This window comes from Solanum stenotomum, chromosome 3 (genome assembly GCF_019186545.1).
Source record: "Solanum stenotomum isolate F172 chromosome 3, ASM1918654v1, whole genome shotgun sequence".
In the NCBI taxonomy this organism is placed as follows: domain Eukaryota; kingdom Viridiplantae; phylum Streptophyta; class Magnoliopsida; order Solanales; family Solanaceae; genus Solanum; species Solanum stenotomum.
This window is the reverse complement of record NC_064284.1, coordinates 9,681,745-9,697,791: the sequence shown is the minus strand read 5'-3', so window position 1 is coordinate 9,697,791 and position 16,047 is coordinate 9,681,745. Positions and strand designations below refer to the sequence as shown.

Genomic DNA, 16,047 nt, shown 5'->3' with positions numbered 1-16,047 from the left:
TCTCATACACTCTACCAAATGACGCCTAAGAGTTTTAAACTGTGCCTGTCAGTCTTACTTATAGTCTTCGCTGCAGGTCTTTATCCATGACCCTTTATACAAGTGGGCTTTATCCCCTCTGAAGGCTTTGCAACGTCAGAAGGTATGTCAATGATTTTGGTTTTTATCCTATTTTGAAGTCCACTTGCAATTTTAGCATCATGTTCATTCGGAAAAAAGAAAGTCAAAAGTCCATTTAAAACACAAGGTAAAAGAGGTAAAACCATCTCTGATTCCTAAATGAATGGGATTTATCAATCCTGGAGTCTTGCTGTGTTAGAACGGATATTGATAATTTGACACGGCACACTTACAATGAATAAATGTCTAAATGTCAGCTGCTAAGACAAGAGGAGAAGGGGAAAAGAATATATGAGTGAAGAATATCCTGTATTAACTCCCATGATTTCTGTTAGACTCACATTGGTACAAGAGAATATTGTCTCCTTAAATTGTTTTGGACAATCTTCATATGAGCTATCTTTTCGTATTGAGTTTGGCCCGAGGCCCATCTATGGCAAAATCAACTTTCTTAAAGCTTAAATTTAACGTTAGTCCTTGATAGCACTTCTAATTTGAAAATTTTAGTTTGGAACAGATTTGTGATTTGTCAGAGAGTATGTGGCGCGCATGCCAGTGGACTCCATGCTCTGTTTTTGGCCTTATAGCTCTTTTGTTCTTGGGGCAAGCCTCACAACCCCATGCCGAAGAAAGTACCCCTTTCAATAGCCTTCGGCAGAGGTGTAAAACTAATTGAACATTTAGGAGTATGAGCAAGTCATGATCTCATTAGGCTCTGTCCCAAAGTACAGTCAGTTTTGTACGAGCCCATTTGTCTATAGGTGGTAACTAGTTTTAAGCTAGAAGCAAATCCTTGAATGAAGTGCATAACAAACAAATAAAATCTAACTCCTACATAGTAAGACAAGGATTTGCTTCTAGCTTAAAACTAGAAGAGTCTGTAGCCATGTCTCAGTTTACAAATCATACTTAAAATATGTGTATTTATGAACTGCTTGATATCTGTAGAAGGTATAATAAAGTTCATCTTCGCATTCATGAAGACTTATTGAACTTTTTTTCTGCTTGATAGGAAACTGATGATGATCTGGAAACCAGTTTGGAAGGCTCTCAACAAGATGACTATGAGGGGAACAAGGATGCTGCTAGAGCCTTGATGCGTGTTAAACAAAAGTTAGATGGATATGAAGAAGGTGAAATGAGAAGCGTTCATGGACAGGTAACTGTTAAACTGGAACAATGCATCAATTCACACACTACACTACACACTAATAAACATTTCCTAGGTTTCTATCCTAACTAAAATTATTGATTCCATTCCTGCTAGTCAGTGACATGTCTTATTGCTCTTTGTTTAATTAAAATTTGAGGGCATCGATCACTACCAACTACACAAATAAGTACTCTACACTTGATTAACACTCTTCTCAGAAATTGTGCTTTCGGGGTCAGGCAACTCTAGTTACTTTCGGTTGCTTTCTCTCGTCTGTAAGTATTGGTTTCAGAAATGAATAAACACAATAGTAAGAATGAAAAGAATATGAGACAAGAAAAAGTAGATAATTATGGTCCAAACTATCAGCTAGAATGAAGTGCATAACAAACAAATAAAATCCAACTCTTACATAGTAGGACTAACTTGTTGAGTGACTACAACTTATAAAATTACTGCAGTGAAAAAGATTTTCGCAGTTCTAAAACAAATATTCAACAGTCAGAAGGAAGGAAAATTTATCAGCAGATTCTTTCCAATAGCTATATGAGTTTAGATCGGACTCCTTTATTTTCACTATTTTTTTGGAAGATAGAAGGTTTGAGTAATGAAACTAAACTTATCCTGAATGCAAGTTAGAGATGAAAAGTTAATAAAAGTAGCAGTGTCTTGAAATAATATTGAAAGAGTACTAGTCCAGGCAAGTGGAAGTAGAGTTCTATGACTAGCATAGATAAGACTACTGCAGAATTGGCTGACACGGTACAGTGCTTCTAAGTTGCATAATTTCCCTTCTCAACATATGTTTGCATAAAGAAAGTAAAGAGGTAATAGGCGCCCCCCTTTTTCACAGGTTCAACAACTCATACACGACGCCATTGATGCTGACCGTTTGTGTCATATGTTTCCTGGATGGGGAGCTTGGCTATGAGAGCTTACAAACAGTAAGAGCTCTCGTTTAAAGTTTTGGGTTTTTTGTTACTTTTTCCTCTTAGCTTTTGTGAGTGTAAATCTTGTGCTTTTGATCTTAGTGTTATTTATTGGTGTAATTAGTGTCACTGTAATGAACAGACTCCTGTAAATATATCAGCAACACTGTCATTTCTTCTAATCTTTACGAGTTTCAGCCTTCAAATTCGATTCTTCCCGATGTATTTACAGCTTAATCTTTAATATCTGTATGAAAAGAGAAAAAAAAGAGAGAATTAACTCTTTTTACAGCTTGAATCATCAGAACAAATTTATTCCTGTCAATGACCCAATTTTCTTTTCTTCTATTTTTTGCCCTCTATTTGTCCTCCCACGAAATTGCCTTTCAGTAGAGATACCCTGGAATTTTTTTTATTTTCATTTTCTTCATGTACATTATACATATACAAGTTAAATAACTATTACAGGGGAGATTGGCAAAATATCATGAGATCTTTGTAAGGTAATTTATTTTATATTAAGTATCTGATCATAAGATATAATTTCTCGTGATTATATAATATTCACACCTATCTTCAACATGATATAGTGCATGTCAGATAATAGGCTAGGAATCCTCCTAAAAGAAATTCAAAAAACTAGGAATTATGTTTTGTGACAAATATAACAAAAGATTAGAGATTAAATAGTAAAAGTGTTTAGAAATTGAAAGCTATAATAAGTTTATGTATTTTAATACAAAGAGAGTGATAGTTCTGCCGATAAAGGGAATAACATATAGTAGTTAATATATGTATGAAACTCGGGAAAAAGTGCTATATTAGGTGTGTGTTTTACTATCTACTCAAAAAATAAAGTACTAAACAATTCGAATTGTGAACAAAATAATTTACAAAAGAACATAATGTGTTGAATGTTAATGTCGACTTCTCCTTCTTAGCAACTTGTTGGCTTTGACTTGGGCTATAAAAATAACTTGGGTCTTCACTTCTATAGCTTCCAAATTTAGCTTAAAAAAGCATTCCAAAAAACTGCTGAATCAAATGAGTAACAAGGAAAAGCTCCTGCAAGATGAAAATCTTCTTCAAGAAGCAAAAGGAAACTGCGATTGATTATCTGTCTGTTAGCTCTCTTCATTCCCATAATTGTTGCTGTCATTTCTGCTTCTATAATACTTAAAACAACAAACAGAGTCCAACTCACTGTCGTTTTTCCCAAGGAACGCTATTACATCAGTCTGTGATCTCATCAGACTCATGCTTCGACACCATTGCTACACTTCACTTTGCTCAAATCCCGTCTCGAGATAAAATTAACCCATCTCAGATCTTCATCCTTTTGCTTTATGCTTCACGAATCGAGCTTGAGAATGTCGCTACTTCAATTGAAAAAGCAATCTCAGAGGTAGACATGATTAACCCCGAGACTGTTGGGGTATTGAGGAATTGCCAAGGAATGATTGAATTCTCTCTGAAGAAACTCAATGAATCGGAAGTGAGTTTGGGTATCGATCCAGATGAGAAAATATTGGCGATTAATAAAGTTGTTTGGGATTTGCAGCTGTTGATTGGTGAGGCCATGGGTCAAGTACAGAGATGTTATGATTTGTTGGAGAAGATTCCATCGACGACGATTAGGGCTGAAATAAGAAGGAAAAGCTATGAAGCTCTTCAAAAGATGAAGAATAGCAGAGGAATATTGCAAAATATGGATGAGATTTTGGACCTGTTTTATCCCAGAATAGGAACAGCATTAGTCTATTTTGCTTGGGAATATGACTATGGGCGAACTGTTTGGCTATTTTGCTTTGAGTATTTGCTCTTGATTTTTCTCTTTTGCCTGTTGCTACGTATATATTGATTTCCATTTTGTTATGTATTTTGGGTTGCCATTTCCCTTTCCCATTTTAGACTTTTAGTGCAAATGAGAGTGTGTTCTTCAATTGAAAAGGAACAAAATACAACTTGTTCAGTTCTTGTGTAAAAATATGCAAACAGCACACAACTAGATTACTATAGTAAACAAAGTATTGTGAAAAATATTAGTATCATGGGTGGAGTTACGGTAGTGTCGGAAAATTATGTAGGTCAACTCTTACTTTATATTGATATATATACTATTATTTTGGACACCCTCAAAACCAATAGAGACTCGTAGCAGCAAGACATTGCACAAAACTTAGTGCCCAAATTTGAATTTGTGTCTACATTTATTTATTTTTTAATGCTTAAAATCTATAATATAATGCAAGTAGCCCGGTGGCAATTTGGTGCAGAGTATGCGAGATTGAATCCCTATAGGATTACTACTTTTTTTTTGAATTGTTTGGATATCTTTCATGAAATTTCTGGCTTTGCCACTGCATGTAAACAATGTGGATCCACCTCAAAGATACTTGGCTCTCAAAGAGTGAAGAGTCAACTAATCAACAATGTGATAAAGTAGTTCATGCTCCACTTAGAAAAACTTGTGATGATGGAAGAATTGACCTAGTCTTGGGCACTCACAATTAGCACCATCTCTTTCCCCTTCATACAAGTTCAATGATTATTATAAGGGAGATGGGAAAAATATATCGCATAACTTCTCGTAATTATATGTTACATACATGTTTACACCTATCTACGATATGATAATGGTGTAAAATTTGTGCGTGATAGATCATAGATAGCAGCTTAGTACTCCTTTTAAAAGAAATTTGGTCAACTAAACTACTCCCTCCGTCCACAATTGTTTGACAGGTATACTAAAAATAGATGTCCAAGATTAATTGTCAATTTAAACAATCAAGAAATAATTAGTCACTTTTTTTCAATTCTACCCTTAATGATTGTGAAGTTCAATTGAAAAGTTATGTGGACTTTTGGTATTCTTGATATAGTAGGGTTATATATTAGTCAAATTACACCTTGTATTAAATTTTCTTTGAGGGATGTGCATGACCTGACAAACAATTGTGGACGGAGGGAGTAACAGATAAATCGAAATTAAGTTTATTTAATTAGTTTTTAAGTTTACCCAAATGGAAAGAAGTCAAACGATTATGAGTATCAAAAAATTAATTAATTAAAGAATAAAAAATTGATGTTTCCTCTTTCTTAGCATCTTCTTGGCTTTGAGGTTTGACCTTAGCAACAAACTTTGAATTTAGCTTCACATTTTTTCCAAAACTGGGAAAAAGTGAGCAGATGGATGAATCAATTAGCACAAAGTACAAAGAAAGCCTTCTGCAAGATGAAAACTCCTCTTCAAGAACCAAAAGGAAACTACGATTGATAATCTGTCTGGTAACTCTCTTCAGTCTCATAATTGTTGCAATTATCTGTGCTTCAATAATACTTAAACAAGAAACAGAGTCCAAATCACTGTCGTTTAACCCAACAGACGCTATTCGAAACGTCTGTGATGTCATCAGTGATGATCCAGACTCATGTTTTGACTCCATTGCTGCACTTTCAGATGCGGTAATCCCCTCCTTATTATGGTCGAAAAACAGAGATAAAATTAACCTATCTCAGATCTTCATCCTTTCGCTTTACGCTTCACGGATCGAGCTTGAGAATGTCGCTTCTTCAATTGAAAAAGCAATTTCAGAGGAACATATGATTGACACCAAGAGTGTTGGGGTATTGAGAAATTGCCAAGGAATGGTCAAATTCTCTCTGAAGCAACTCAATGAATCGGAAATGAGTTTGGGTATCGATCCAGATGAGAAAATACTGGGGATTAATAAAGTTGTTTGGGATTTACAGCGGTGGATTGGCGAGGCCATGGGTCAAGTACAGAGGTGCATTGATTTGCTGGAGGATATTCCGTCGACGACGGTGAGGGAGGAAATAAGAAGGAAAAGCTATGAAGCCCAGCAAAAGATGAGGAATAGCAGAGGAATATTGCATAAAATCGACGACATTTTCGACCTGTTTTACCCGAGAATTGGATCAGCATTAGGCTCTTTGTTTTGGGAATTTGAATATGGGCTAAATGTTTGGCTCTTTTGCTCTGGGTATTTGCTCTTGATTTTTCTTTTTTGCCGCTTGTTACGTGTATATTGATTTATCTCCATTTAGTTGTGTATTTTGTTGCTACAAAACTCGCCATTTTCCTTTCCCTTTTTGGTTGGGCAATTAGCAAATTGCAGAAAACAAGTTCTTGTGTAAAAATATGTTCACAACTAGATTACTATAGTAAGCAAGTATTCTGAAAGATGTTGTCATGGTAAACAATGTCCAGGAGTGGTTAGTAGCCTTGAACCTTTTCGATTAAAAGTTACACCGTATATATAATATATTTTAAAAATATTCTATGTATATTCACTTTTGAAGTTTCCAACTCAAATTTGAAGCATTATATTTTTATTTTTCCAACCTTGTTAAGAAATTCTAAATCGGCCGGATCCACCTCAAAGATACTTTGGCTGTCAAAGAGTCAACTAATCTGTAATCACTAATTGGCTCTCAAAGAGTCCGTCAACTATGTAGTTTCTGCTTGACTTTGTGGAAAAACTTGTCATGATGGAAGAATTGACCCAGTCTTCGGCCACTCACAATTTAGCATTATCTTTTTCCCTTTCACACAATATTTTCATCTAACCAGAGACAATCCATTTCCATTCAAACTACTCTGCCATGGAATCAGATTCTGCTAGCAAAATCTCAAAGGCATCACTAAGCCTTAATTTGAATGATCAAACGAACTCAAGAAGAAGAAAGCAGCCCAAGTGGTTCATTACTTTAATCATCTTTTTCATTCTCATCATCGTCGCCATCATCTCTGTTTTAACGATGATTAAGCGAGATTACGAATCTGAATTACCTGCCAATAACCCAGAAAAGGCAATCAAATCCATTTGCTCGCCGACTCCGTACTACCAGACATGCTTTAACTACATGTCTAATTCCCTCTACAAAAATAAAAAACTAGGATCAACAAAAATCAACTCATATCAAATATTCTCCATCTCACTTCATACCGTAATCGACGAGCTCCAGAAAGTCAGTTACTCACTCAAATCGTCCGATTCCTCTACTGATCAGTCAACTGTAAGTCACTGCAACTATCTGTATTTCAACAAATCACTGAGTCAATTGAACAGTTATTTGGCGATCGATGAAGAGAAAAACATGACTATGAGATCTGAAATGCTTGACTGGCTCCAAACTGAAAGGCCCAAAATTGCGAGATGTTTGTATTCGTTGGAGTTAGACAAGGGATTGGACACAGAAAACGCGAACAATTGCTTGATGATTCTGGTGAATATGAACAGCATCTCTGAGATGCTTAATCCATCCATTAACTTTTTCACTTCAGATCCATTTCGAAGCTCGGGGAGAAGTATCGTCGCTTTACTTTTCTCGGATCGAGAATTCGTGGATACAGTGTGTATTTTTGGCGTGCAGTTTATTTTCTTGCTGTTTTTGGTTTGTATTCTTTTACGTGTTTGGTGATAAATAAGCTGATTATTCAAATTATAATTTTATCTCTCTATATATATTATCCAAATTGTTTTTTGGTCTGTCGGCAAATTAAATTAAATACTCGTAAAATGAAAAAAAAAAGTAGAACGTGCTAACAGTTAACATTACCCAAATTCTTATCAACTCTTCAAACCGTGTCGTCTTCGCCTTACAGCTTTTCCAGAAAAGCTCTCAAATCCGAATTGCATTTCTATGGAATCAATCAACTTAGTAAAAGGCTATGGCAAAGTTAACCCTTCTGAAGATCCATCTTCTTTCCCCAATCCCAGAGCCGCCCATAAGCGCCGTCTCACCATCGCCCTCTCTCTCACCCTCTTCCTAACTTTACTCATCTGCGCATTCGTCGGCGCGTTTATCCACGCGTCTAATTCCGACGACCACACACCATCTCCTTCATCCAATTCAGCCGATTCGCTCAAAATCGTCTGCGCAGTGACTCAGCATCCCGGGTCATGCTTTGACTCCATATCTTCCCTCAACAGCACCTCACCAAAACCCGACCCGGAACAATTCCTGAATCTCTCTCTTCAGGCGACGGTGAGAGAGTTAACAAACATCTCTTCGTTGCCAAAGACGCTGATATCGAAGATCAATCACCCAGGAACCGTGTCGGCGTTGAAGGACTGCATCAGTTTGTTCGATGACGCGCTGAGTCAACTCAACCAATCGGCGGAGTTGCTGAATGTGGGTACCGGAGAGAGTACATTAACGGTGATGAAGGTGAAGAACATGCAGACATGGGTAAGTGCTGCGATGACTGATCAGGACACGTGTCTAGAAGGACTGGATGAAATGGGATCACCGTTGCTTGGAGAAGTGAAAACGCGGGTGCAGAAAGCTAAGGAGTACATGAGTAACACCTTAGCAATTCTCAGCAATATGCCTAACCTTCTTAAAAAATTTGGTATCTCTATGCATTGAGTTAACATATCATATGCACAATTTGTACGTTTTTTTTTTTTTGGCCTGCAATTTGTATCATTGTACTTCTCTTTGTTTGTGTCGTCAATATTATTGCTGGTGTAAATTTGTGCATACTTCTTTTCCCTAACTTTTAATAATTTAAATTCATCAAATTACTTTGATTGTACATTCAAGTTTTGATGCAAGAATTACTTTTACTATATCTATGACTTATACTTAAGTTTAATTTATCATTTAAAACTTCATATCCGATTAAATATATCATATAAAATAAGAGAGATGGAGTAATTTCACCTCAAAATTGCTTTAAATTTTTATATAGAGATTGTGAAGATGTAGGGCTAGTTTGGCCATGTAAGACGAAATTGATTGATATAAAATCATATGAGATAAATTGAAATTTTGTTTAGACATGCAAATTGAATTTTTAAGTTGTATTGTCACTAACATAAAAAAAAACTCATTAAGTTGTGAAGACTAGCAAATTTGCTCATATTATTTATACAACTTTACCAAGCAAAAGTTCATAGCAAAAGTATAATACACTGTCATAAAGATTTTCTAAAAAAAAGTACAACATTTATTTAGTTCAATTAAAAAAAAAGTAAAATTGAGTATGAACTGTAGGTACTATATTTATTTAGTTGTTTGTTGGTCAATATCATTAGTAACTATATCATCATATTCATATGCCGTGAATATTTTGACATATTAGCAAAAAATTATATAGATATAAAATGATGGATTTTTTTTTACGGAATATAAACTTATAGATCATTTTTTGTATTTGAAAAATGTGAAATTATGATATGAAATTCTCAAATCAAGCTTTTTGAAGAATTTGAAAATTCATCTGATAAGATAATATGACATGTCTTAACACTAATTTTATCTCGTTACTTCAAATCACAAAATAAAATTACATGTACAAACGCCTACCATGTCAATTATACATAATCAATGTTTTAAAAGGCCGGGGCGTGAGGTGGGGCGTTTTACTTAGCATAGGGCAAGGCATTAGCTCTATAGATCTTTACATTTTAATTTACAATATATAGTATAATAATATAATAACACAAAATTATAAAAATATATCAATATAATTACAAACATGATCAAGGAAACTCATAGAAAATTTAACTTCTAACATGATTATACAAGTATAAATAATCTAACATCCTAACTTTCGAATAATAAAAGAATCATTATTTCTAAAGATATATTGTTATCATACTATACAATTTATCCCCCTAAAAGAAAATTAACGGGAAAAGGATATTTTAACTTTGGCCGAAATTGCTGTTACGATACCAAATTTTATGGAGGACCTTTTACCCCCTGCATTATTTAATAGTGTAGTTAAAAGGTATATATGTGTCCACCCGGACACATTACTATTTATAATGATGCAATACTTATGATGTCCACGTGGACACATATATATACCTTTAAAATACATTATTAAATAGTGCAGGGGGTAAAAGGTCTTTTTCAAAGTTCGGTATTGTTACAACAATTTTGGTCAAAATTCGGTATATTTCAGACCTTTTTCCCAAAATTAATCAATAAAACTTACTAGTATTATAATAAAAACATCACTCCATCATGAATAAAAATAAATTTTAAATAAAATATGATAATTTTGGGGAGTATAACAAAAACATGACGACCAATGATAAGTGAAAAAAATAAAATTTCGCTACGTATTTTTAAAAGAAATGTTACACAATATATAATCACCCTCACAGTGATATCAAATAGTAAATATGTGATGCTACAACTTGTTATTTGAGTTACTCTCAATTTTCTTATTTCTATAGATTAAAAAACTATAAAGTATTATTCATTTATTCAAGAATTATGAAGGTCAACAATATTAACTAAAGAATTTAACACATAATTTGTATAAGATCTGTTAGGCGAGCCCCAAACGTTAGGCATTGGGCGTGCTTAGGACGTACAATCGGACACTTAGGGCGTAAGTCTTACAGAACTAATCCCCCACACTTGAGTCTCGGGGCGTTTTGCTAGAGCCCTACCCCAGAGTGAGGCCCAACAGTGTCTTTTAAAACACTACATGTAATTATAACTATTTACCATACAAAGTGTTCCAAGTATGGTGTTTTGGTTTCTCAATCAGTTTCTTGTACCCACTTTAATCCTATTCATTTGGATTCGTGTTGATAAGTCTCCATTTAAAACTACAAATGTTCTCAATTAGGTGTGAGATACAACACTCTATTTGTTCAATTTCTAAGGGAAACTTCAAATTAAACCAGACAATGGTGTTTACACTAAACTAGTGCAATTTATCATAGTTAAGCATAAACTAAATTGAAAATATATAAACTAGTATGAAGTATCTCACCTATAGATGATCCCCAGTATCAAAACAGAAAAAGCAGAAGATACATGTTTTTCATTGTCGTTGTGCTACTAATTAATTAGTTACTAGACAGAAAGGACATGTTTTGGATCATGTGAACTTTGGCCAAATTCTGTTTGAGCCTATGTTCAAGCCAAATCCACCCCCTATTTTACAAGTACATATTGGATCAAAATATTTTCGTTGGTCGATTCTTTCATCATGTGACGATAGGCCCAACAGTATTTGCAATAATTAGTAGGAAAACCCTATTATTTGTTGATCCACCACTAAAATCACCAACAATGCTTCCCAATTTACCTCCCCACTTATCACTTATCATACTGGATTCCCGGGGTACAAAAGATTTCTAATGCCAATCTTTACTTTTATCGCAAAGTTGCAACGAAACATCGTCACAAAAAATCATATTTCTTGTAGTGAAAAGAACAAGTATAGAATTAATTATTTCGGAATAAGTGATTTCCAACCAAACAAAATACAAGGATTGTGGTGCAGTGGTACTAGACTACTTCACCCTTAGCTAGAGGTTTCGTTTTTGATCCCTGAGTATGGAGAAAATCATGTCGAGAACCTCACCCCCGAATGGGCCCTGTAGTGCACAATCCGAATTTAGTCGGAGCTCCAATGCAGACTCTAGACACGGGAGTCCGGATGAAAAATAAGAAAAAAGTTTGTATTCTAAATAGATCAAGATTTTTAGGTTTTACATAGGCATAGCTGTTATATATGGAAGCATAAGTGAATACACAATAATTAATTAATATATATACATAATTTTATCTCTGCTACTCTCTAATGTTCTTGAATATTTTCATCACTGCTCATAAAATATTAATTGTAGAATTTATTTTGTATGTTAGATACACTTTAATTAATACTCTTTGTTATTGGTGACGATTGTTATTCAATTTCTTTTTATGTAGATAAATATCATGTTCAATCATTAGATCATCAAACACTTTTACATATAATAATCACATTTCAGTTGGACCAACCAAATACACTAATTAAACATGATTTAAATAATGTACTATATATTATCTATATATAACATTACAAGAGTACATTATTAAGATATACTATATATATAGTAGTAAAATTGAGACATTATATAAAACTCTAGGTAGCCATTATATATTATATATTTTATATTATATTATATACTTAGAGAAACACTTAACAACCACTAAGAGATGCTTAGATCCGTGGGCTTTAATTTACTGCTGAAGAAGACTTAATAAAGTGTGTATAAGATCAACAGTATTGGTATCCACAGAAGGCAGTACTTGAGATAACTTCTCACTTAGATCATCCACCTCATTGTGTAGTTTTCTGATGTAATTACATGTATCTTCTAGTATCTTTGATGATGATGTTACCTGTACGTGATCAGAAGTTAATTAGTCGGGATGTATGCAAGGTGGTCTGAACAGTTGGACACTAAAAAGTGTACTACTACAAAATGATTAAATCGTGACATTATTTGGTGGTAACATGTTGCTAAAGCCAAATCTCTCTAGTCAAAAAGTACTTTTGTGGAACGTACACTGTGCCTAGACATGCGAGGAAGATTGTCTAAGGTCATATATATTAGCTGACAAACAACATGTTCTCTCCATTTAAGACAATCTAACTAAAATGGACTTTTAAACCTAACTAGAAATTAAAAAATTAATTCATTCGATGAGAATTACCTAAAACCATTATTATGAGATAACATTAATCATCAATTTCCTTAACGAACGTAGGGACTATTCAACAGTCTTCCGGAGTATTTCGTAACACATTAATTCTGTATCATAACTCTGTTCGTTTAAAGTGAGCTTAATTAATTAATAATCATAACTTCGTCAATTTATCTTTCTTTTTTTGTTTAACGGGGTGTGATATGAGTTAAATTGATACTTATTTTGAGATGGAAGGAGTCAATGTAAGGTATACTGTTTACTAAGTTACTCCTATTTAGTAGACGTTTCTTGAGAACGGAGCACTATTAAAAAGAAATACTATAAAGGTATAGTTAGAAATAATCACTACTACTCCCTATGTCCAACAATACTTATTCACTATTGACTTTGCACACTTCTTAAGAAACTATAAATAGAAGAGTAATTTACTGTTTCATTATTTAAATATAATAAAGACAATGTCTTGAAAAATATAATAGGAAAATTACTATAATTAATGATAAGAGTAAATTAGGAAGCAAGTGTAAAGTACTCATTGATTTTATAAAGTGGACAACTATTGTTGGACGGATTGAGTATTATTTTTGTCTTGAATTTCAAAACGACATTTATTTTGGATTAACTTTTTTTTTATTTGCTAGAGTGACACTTACACATAGGACGGAGGGAGTAATAATCACCACTTCAACCAATGGCTTACTTCACAGAATTAATGTTGTGTTACTTCGTAGGTTTTTATTTCTGCTTGCTTTAATATATTGTGCATTAATTCAAGTAAGAAAATAAAGTAATGCTCATCAATCCTAGCAGCACAATGTCAGTGACTAATCCAGAATTTTCACTAAAAAAATTCAAATATGAAAAAATAAACACATAAAGAAGTTGAAAGGGGTTCAGGCCCTACCTAGCTCCGCCATATGACTATCATTATAAAATATAACTAATGGACGTACCGTGGAGATGCACCTTGAAGAGGAATTTGGCAAGAGAGATTGTAATTTCAAGACAAGATCATTAATCTCATCTTGAGTGAATCTTGAATTATTATTTGATCTTCTTCTGCTAGACATGACTACTAATTAACTATTTTATTGTTTTTTTCTATATATTAAATAACTCTAGATCTCTCCACTTGTCTTCCTTCTTTCTACAATGATATGAAAGAATAAGCCAAGTGATAAGTTGAAGAGGAAAATTTGATTAGCTTTATAAGGTTGAGTTATGAACACAAGCTATATGTAAAGACAAAAAAAAAGTAGCCTAGGAGGTCACCAACACCATCCCTCTAAAAGAAAAGAACAGTACCAACCACCTAAACATAAACTAATGTTTGTACTAATCTTGAGCCAATTGTGTTGGCCTTAATTAAGACAAAATATGTCTACTAATTAAACTTTTAAAAGAAGCTCCAACTCTTGATGGAATTAATTTCATAATTTAGATTAATAGAGTATTAAACACACGGAGGTCGTATGAGACAAAAGTTTATAAGCACTCCCTCTGTCCAATAATAATTGTCCATTATACTATTTTGGCATGTCTAACAATACTTGTCCACTTTATGAAATTAATGGATAATTTTTATAGTTAGTTCCTCATTTACCCTTATCATTAATTATAGTTATTTCTCTATAGTAACATTTTTCAAAACATTGTATTTATTATATTCAAAGGGTGATATAGTAAAATAACCCTTCTATTTATAGTTTCTTAAAAAGTGTGCAAAATCAATAATGGACAAGTATTGTTGGACAGAAAGATATTATTTTAATTACTAATTTTGGAATGTTATATCAAAATTAGTAATTTGTATCGGAATAAGCTATTTCCGCTAGAAGGTGGAACAATAGTACCACGAGATTAGTTACTCTAGGACAAAACAATGAAAATGATGTAAATACCTCTAAGTCCCTCAAAAAAAATTCTACTAAATAAGGTAGAGGGTCTTTATAATAAGCAAATAAATTATTTTCAAAAATTATGCAATGCGTGTTATTTTTTATATAATTAATCAATTAAAAATAATATCAAAATAATAAATCCCATTATAATTTGTCTTCGGACCAAATGACCTCATATAGTCATAAATTGTAAGCACACACGCATTTAATTGGTAAGTGTACTTAATAAAGATGTTACTAATGGTGTGTTTGCCACCGGGAAAATATTTGGTAGATATGTAGAAAATATTATCCTAAGAGAGAATTTATATATATAATAATAATAACATATTATGTAAATCTCATAAATGTGATCTGGAAAGGATAGAGTGTATCCAGACCTTAATCTTATTTCGTAGAGAGGTAGAAAGATTGTTTCGAGAAAATCCATGGCTAGAGTAAAGCAAATTAAAATAGGAATGAAAAGAAAAAATGTCAATGAAGAAAACATAGCAACTAAGAAGGAAAATGTAACAACTATAAAATAGTGTGAGAATCAAAATACAAAAGATGATAATAGAAATCAAAAGCAAGACATTAAGGTTAATACGGCGACAAACACCACCAAGAAATTCGTCGAAAAGTAAGACAAAACTCCACCATGGTACTATTTGCTAACTTTCTATACTAATTTGTGACTTTTATACCCTCATATTTAAGAGCATGTCCTCGTAAGCTGAAGTTGCACTATGTCATGTCTAATTACCTCTATCCGATACTCTTTTTGGCCTACCTCTACCTCTTTTTATACTCACTAAATCTAACCTCTAGCACCTCCTCATTGGGACATCTGCATACATCTCCTTTTCATATGCTCAAATCATCTCAACCTTCCCTGATCTTATTCATCATAGAGACCATTCTCACCTTTTTTCGGATATCTATTTCTTAATTCTATTGCTTCTAATATATCCACATATCTATCTCAGCATCCTTATTTCTGCAACTTGTATCTTAAAAATAGAATTTAAACTTGATCTAACCAAATTTTATTATATTGAGGGTTTAAGGGGTGTGTAGTTGGAGGATAGACAGGATTGAATACCATTTATGAAATTTTTTTTTCTCTATTTTAACTAGAAAAAAATATTTTTAAGAAATTTATTTTACTAAAAAGGATATTTTGTGTGCCACCAGCAGAAAGATCCCTTGTCTTCTCTTCTGTATACATTTATATTTCTATAGTACTTAAGTTGTGGGGACTATGCTCCCTCCATTTTTACAAAATTTGAGATTTAAGTTCACATCAGAATTATATTCTAGTTTACAAATTAAGTAGACTATATATTCTTTTGCAGATAACACCTTGTCAACTAATATTTTATTTGTATGATGAATATGTTTTTGGTATATATTTATCATCTATTCTCATAATGACTTTGGACTATCTAAAGACACAAAACTAAAAAAGGGGTGAATTTATGTTATC

General features: G+C 33.3%; 4 protein-coding genes and 1 pseudogene across 6 annotated transcripts in view; all 5 read left to right on the top strand.

Moving 5' to 3' along the window:
- The window catches only part of LOC125857461 (serine/threonine-protein kinase ATM), a 57,389-nt gene extending 53,517 nt beyond the window's left edge, over positions 1-3,872 (top strand). For 2 of the 3 annotated variants that reach the window (XM_049537057.1, XM_049537059.1), the window contains 3 exons: positions 77-142; positions 1,133-1,279; positions 2,127-2,477. In XM_049537057.1, the coding sequence (XP_049393014.1) occupies positions 77-142; positions 1,133-1,279; positions 2,127-2,204 (291 nt within the window). In that variant the 3' untranslated portion in view covers positions 2,205-2,477. Of the gene's footprint in view, positions 1-76; positions 143-1,132; positions 1,280-2,126; positions 2,478-3,763 lie in introns of those variants that run through there. The other variant, XM_049537058.1, reaches the window with a different exon arrangement.
- On the top strand, positions 2,958-4,206 carry LOC125857462 (uncharacterized; annotated as a pseudogene).
- Positions 4,207-5,300: 1,094 nt separating this feature from the next.
- Positions 5,301-6,442, top strand: LOC125859950 (uncharacterized). The gene has a single exon (XM_049539805.1). It carries the CDS (start codon positions 5,392-5,394, stop codon positions 6,253-6,255), a length of 864 nt encoding a protein of 287 aa, XP_049395762.1. The 5' UTR covers positions 5,301-5,391; the 3' UTR covers positions 6,256-6,442.
- A 67-nt stretch (positions 6,443-6,509) lies between these two features.
- On the top strand, positions 6,510-7,674 carry LOC125859952 (uncharacterized). Its single transcript, XM_049539806.1, has one exon. The coding sequence runs from the start codon at positions 6,829-6,831 to the stop codon at positions 7,645-7,647; it is 819 nt and encodes a 272-aa protein (XP_049395763.1). The 5' UTR covers positions 6,510-6,828; the 3' UTR covers positions 7,648-7,674.
- A 63-nt stretch (positions 7,675-7,737) lies between these two features.
- On the top strand, positions 7,738-8,767 carry LOC125859953 (putative pectinesterase/pectinesterase inhibitor 26). The gene has a single exon (XM_049539807.1). It carries the CDS (start codon positions 7,870-7,872, stop codon positions 8,596-8,598), a length of 729 nt encoding a protein of 242 aa, XP_049395764.1. The 5' UTR covers positions 7,738-7,869; the 3' UTR covers positions 8,599-8,767.
- Positions 8,768-16,047: the final 7,280 nt, after the last annotated feature.

Bases quoted from the DNA above. Each gene is read 5' to 3' on its own strand.
- LOC125859950 (XM_049539805.1), top strand. From the start codon at position 5,392: ATGGATGAATCAATTAGCACAAAGTACAAAGAAAGCCTTCTGCAAGAT.
- LOC125859952 (XM_049539806.1), top strand. From the start codon at position 6,829: ATGGAATCAGATTCTGCTAGCAAAATCTCAAAGGCATCACTAAGCCTT.
- LOC125859953 (XM_049539807.1), top strand. From the start codon at position 7,870: ATGGAATCAATCAACTTAGTAAAAGGCTATGGCAAAGTTAACCCTTCT.